General features: G+C 59.8%; 1 protein-coding gene across 1 annotated transcript in view; it reads right to left on the bottom strand.

Annotated features, from left to right (window-relative positions):
- Nucleotides 1–6: 6 nt before the first annotated feature.
- The window catches only part of EFNA2 (ephrin A2), a 38,953-nt gene continuing 37,065 nt past the window's right edge, over nucleotides 7–1,894 (bottom strand). Inside the window, exon 3 of the mRNA XM_057377566.1 lies at nucleotides 7–1,262. Within this exon, the coding sequence (XP_057233549.1) occupies nucleotides 823–1,262 (440 nt within the window). The 3' untranslated portion in view covers nucleotides 7–822. The remainder of the gene's footprint in view (nucleotides 1,263–1,894) is intronic.

Below are 1,894 nucleotides of genomic sequence, written 5' to 3'. Positions count from 1 at the left end.
CCGGTGCTCTCCACACTGACCATCCCAGTGTCCCCGTGCCAGCTGTCCCCGGTGCTCCTTTCAGCTCCATCCAGTTTCCTTTGCTCCCCACGGAGCCTCCCCGGTGTCCCATGGGGACAGTGGTGACATCCATGGGGACGGTGGTGACACCCACGGTACGGGCGGAGGGTCTGGGGTGACCCCCGGGTGCTCAGCGGGGGCTGTGTCCATCCAGACCCGCCGTGCCCGGGGCAGGGGTGGCCGGGGGTGGCCGGGGGTGGCCGGGGGTGGCAGGTCCGGCTCCGTGACGTCCTGCAGCCAGGCTGGGAAGGAGTCCGTGCCCACGGAGCCGGTGGCACCATCGCTGTGTCCGGTGGTCCCGGTGGCTCTGCCCGTGGCCAGGGACAATGAGGGTTCAGTGGGGCGGCCAAGCCCGGTCTGTGCGGGTCAGTCTGGCACCGGGGGGGGACCCCGACAGGAACAATTCAAGAAATAAAAATAAAAATCTTTTTTTTTTCTTTAAAAAAAAAATTAAAATAAAGCAAAGGGAAAAAAAACCAAAAAAAACAAACGGACGAGGACTCTGTATTTGGTCTAGAAATGTAAAAAGCGACGCCCCACCGGGACAGCCGGAGCTGCGGGACCGGGATGGAAATCGGGATCCATCCCTCGGCTGAGCCCGGCACCGCTCCCGGCGGGACGGCCGTGCCACGGCGGCGACTTCAGACAGCGGCAGCGGCGACAGGATCCTCGCCGGCAGCACCGACCCTCCCTGGGCACCATCCCGGCCGTTCGGGGCGAGCGGGATCCGCGCCCGGGCCGCTCCCGGTGTCGGTGTCGGTGCTACGAGAGCAGGAGCGTCCAGACCACCGGCACCACCGCCAGCGCCGCCGGCGGCACCCTGAGGCTGCAGCACGAGTTGTTGCTGGTGAAAATGGGCTCCGGGGATTCGTACAGGGAATCGTCTGCGGGAAAAGGAGGAGGAGAGGGAGGTGTGAGCCGGGMTGGATGCAGAGGTGCGGTGGGGTTGGGATCCGGCGGCATTCCCGCGGAGATGAGCTGGGTGTTGATCCTTCCCCAAAATCCTGGCTTCCCCAAAAGTGATGCTGCTATCCCCGGGACATCCCCAGGGTGGGTGAGGGCACGGGGCACCCCGGTTCCTGCCCTTTTAATGGGGTTAGGGAGCATTGGATCCCGTCCCCGTGTGGCAGAGGTGACATTGTCCAGGGGGATCAGCCGGGGGTGCACCCGCTCAGGGCAGGGCAGGGACAGGGACAGGAACACTCCCGGGGGTCCCAGCCACGGGGGGCACACAGGACCCCATGGGGACACTCCCCAGGCTCAGCTCGCTCTGGTTTGTCACTGAATTATGGATTTTTATGGACACGGAGGCAGGAAAAGAAGAGCCTGGTCCTTTCTGGGGATGCTCCATCAGTCCCCCCACCCCATCCCCCTGCCCCCCTCAATTCCTGTGCCCTGATGAGGTTTCCAGACCCATCCCGGGGCCAGACCCAGTCATGGGGTGCCCCTTCAAAGACTCCCCTCTCCCCTTTCTCTTCCCCTTCGCGAGACAGAACAAAATCCCAACGTTATTAAAATACTAAAAAAATAATATCAGCCGAGATTTTTTTTCTTTGCCCCTCCTCGCCCTGAACRGAACATGATGAGTTTTTACAGACGGTTCCGTTATGTTGGGTTTTATTTTAAAGCCACCAAAGGAAGGGAGGGAGGMGAGAGCCATCGGTTACCCGGTGACATTCCGCCGTCCCCGGGGAGAGCCGCTGCCATTTGCTAATTACACGTTAACAGGAGAAGAAAATTATTAATTTGTTTTTTTAAATGGCTGATTTATGCGAGTCGGAAAAGTAGCCACCGAGCAGGGATGATTATTGTTATTCATTTTTTAATTTTTTTT

Source organism: Malurus melanocephalus, unplaced genomic scaffold, assembly GCF_030028575.1.
Source record: "Malurus melanocephalus ecotype Western Australia unplaced genomic scaffold, MMel_1.1 scaffold_318, whole genome shotgun sequence".
NCBI classification, from domain to species: Eukaryota; Metazoa; Chordata; class Aves; order Passeriformes; family Maluridae; genus Malurus; species Malurus melanocephalus.
The sequence above is the reverse complement of the archived record's forward strand: the minus strand, read 5'-3'. Positions and strand labels throughout refer to the sequence as shown.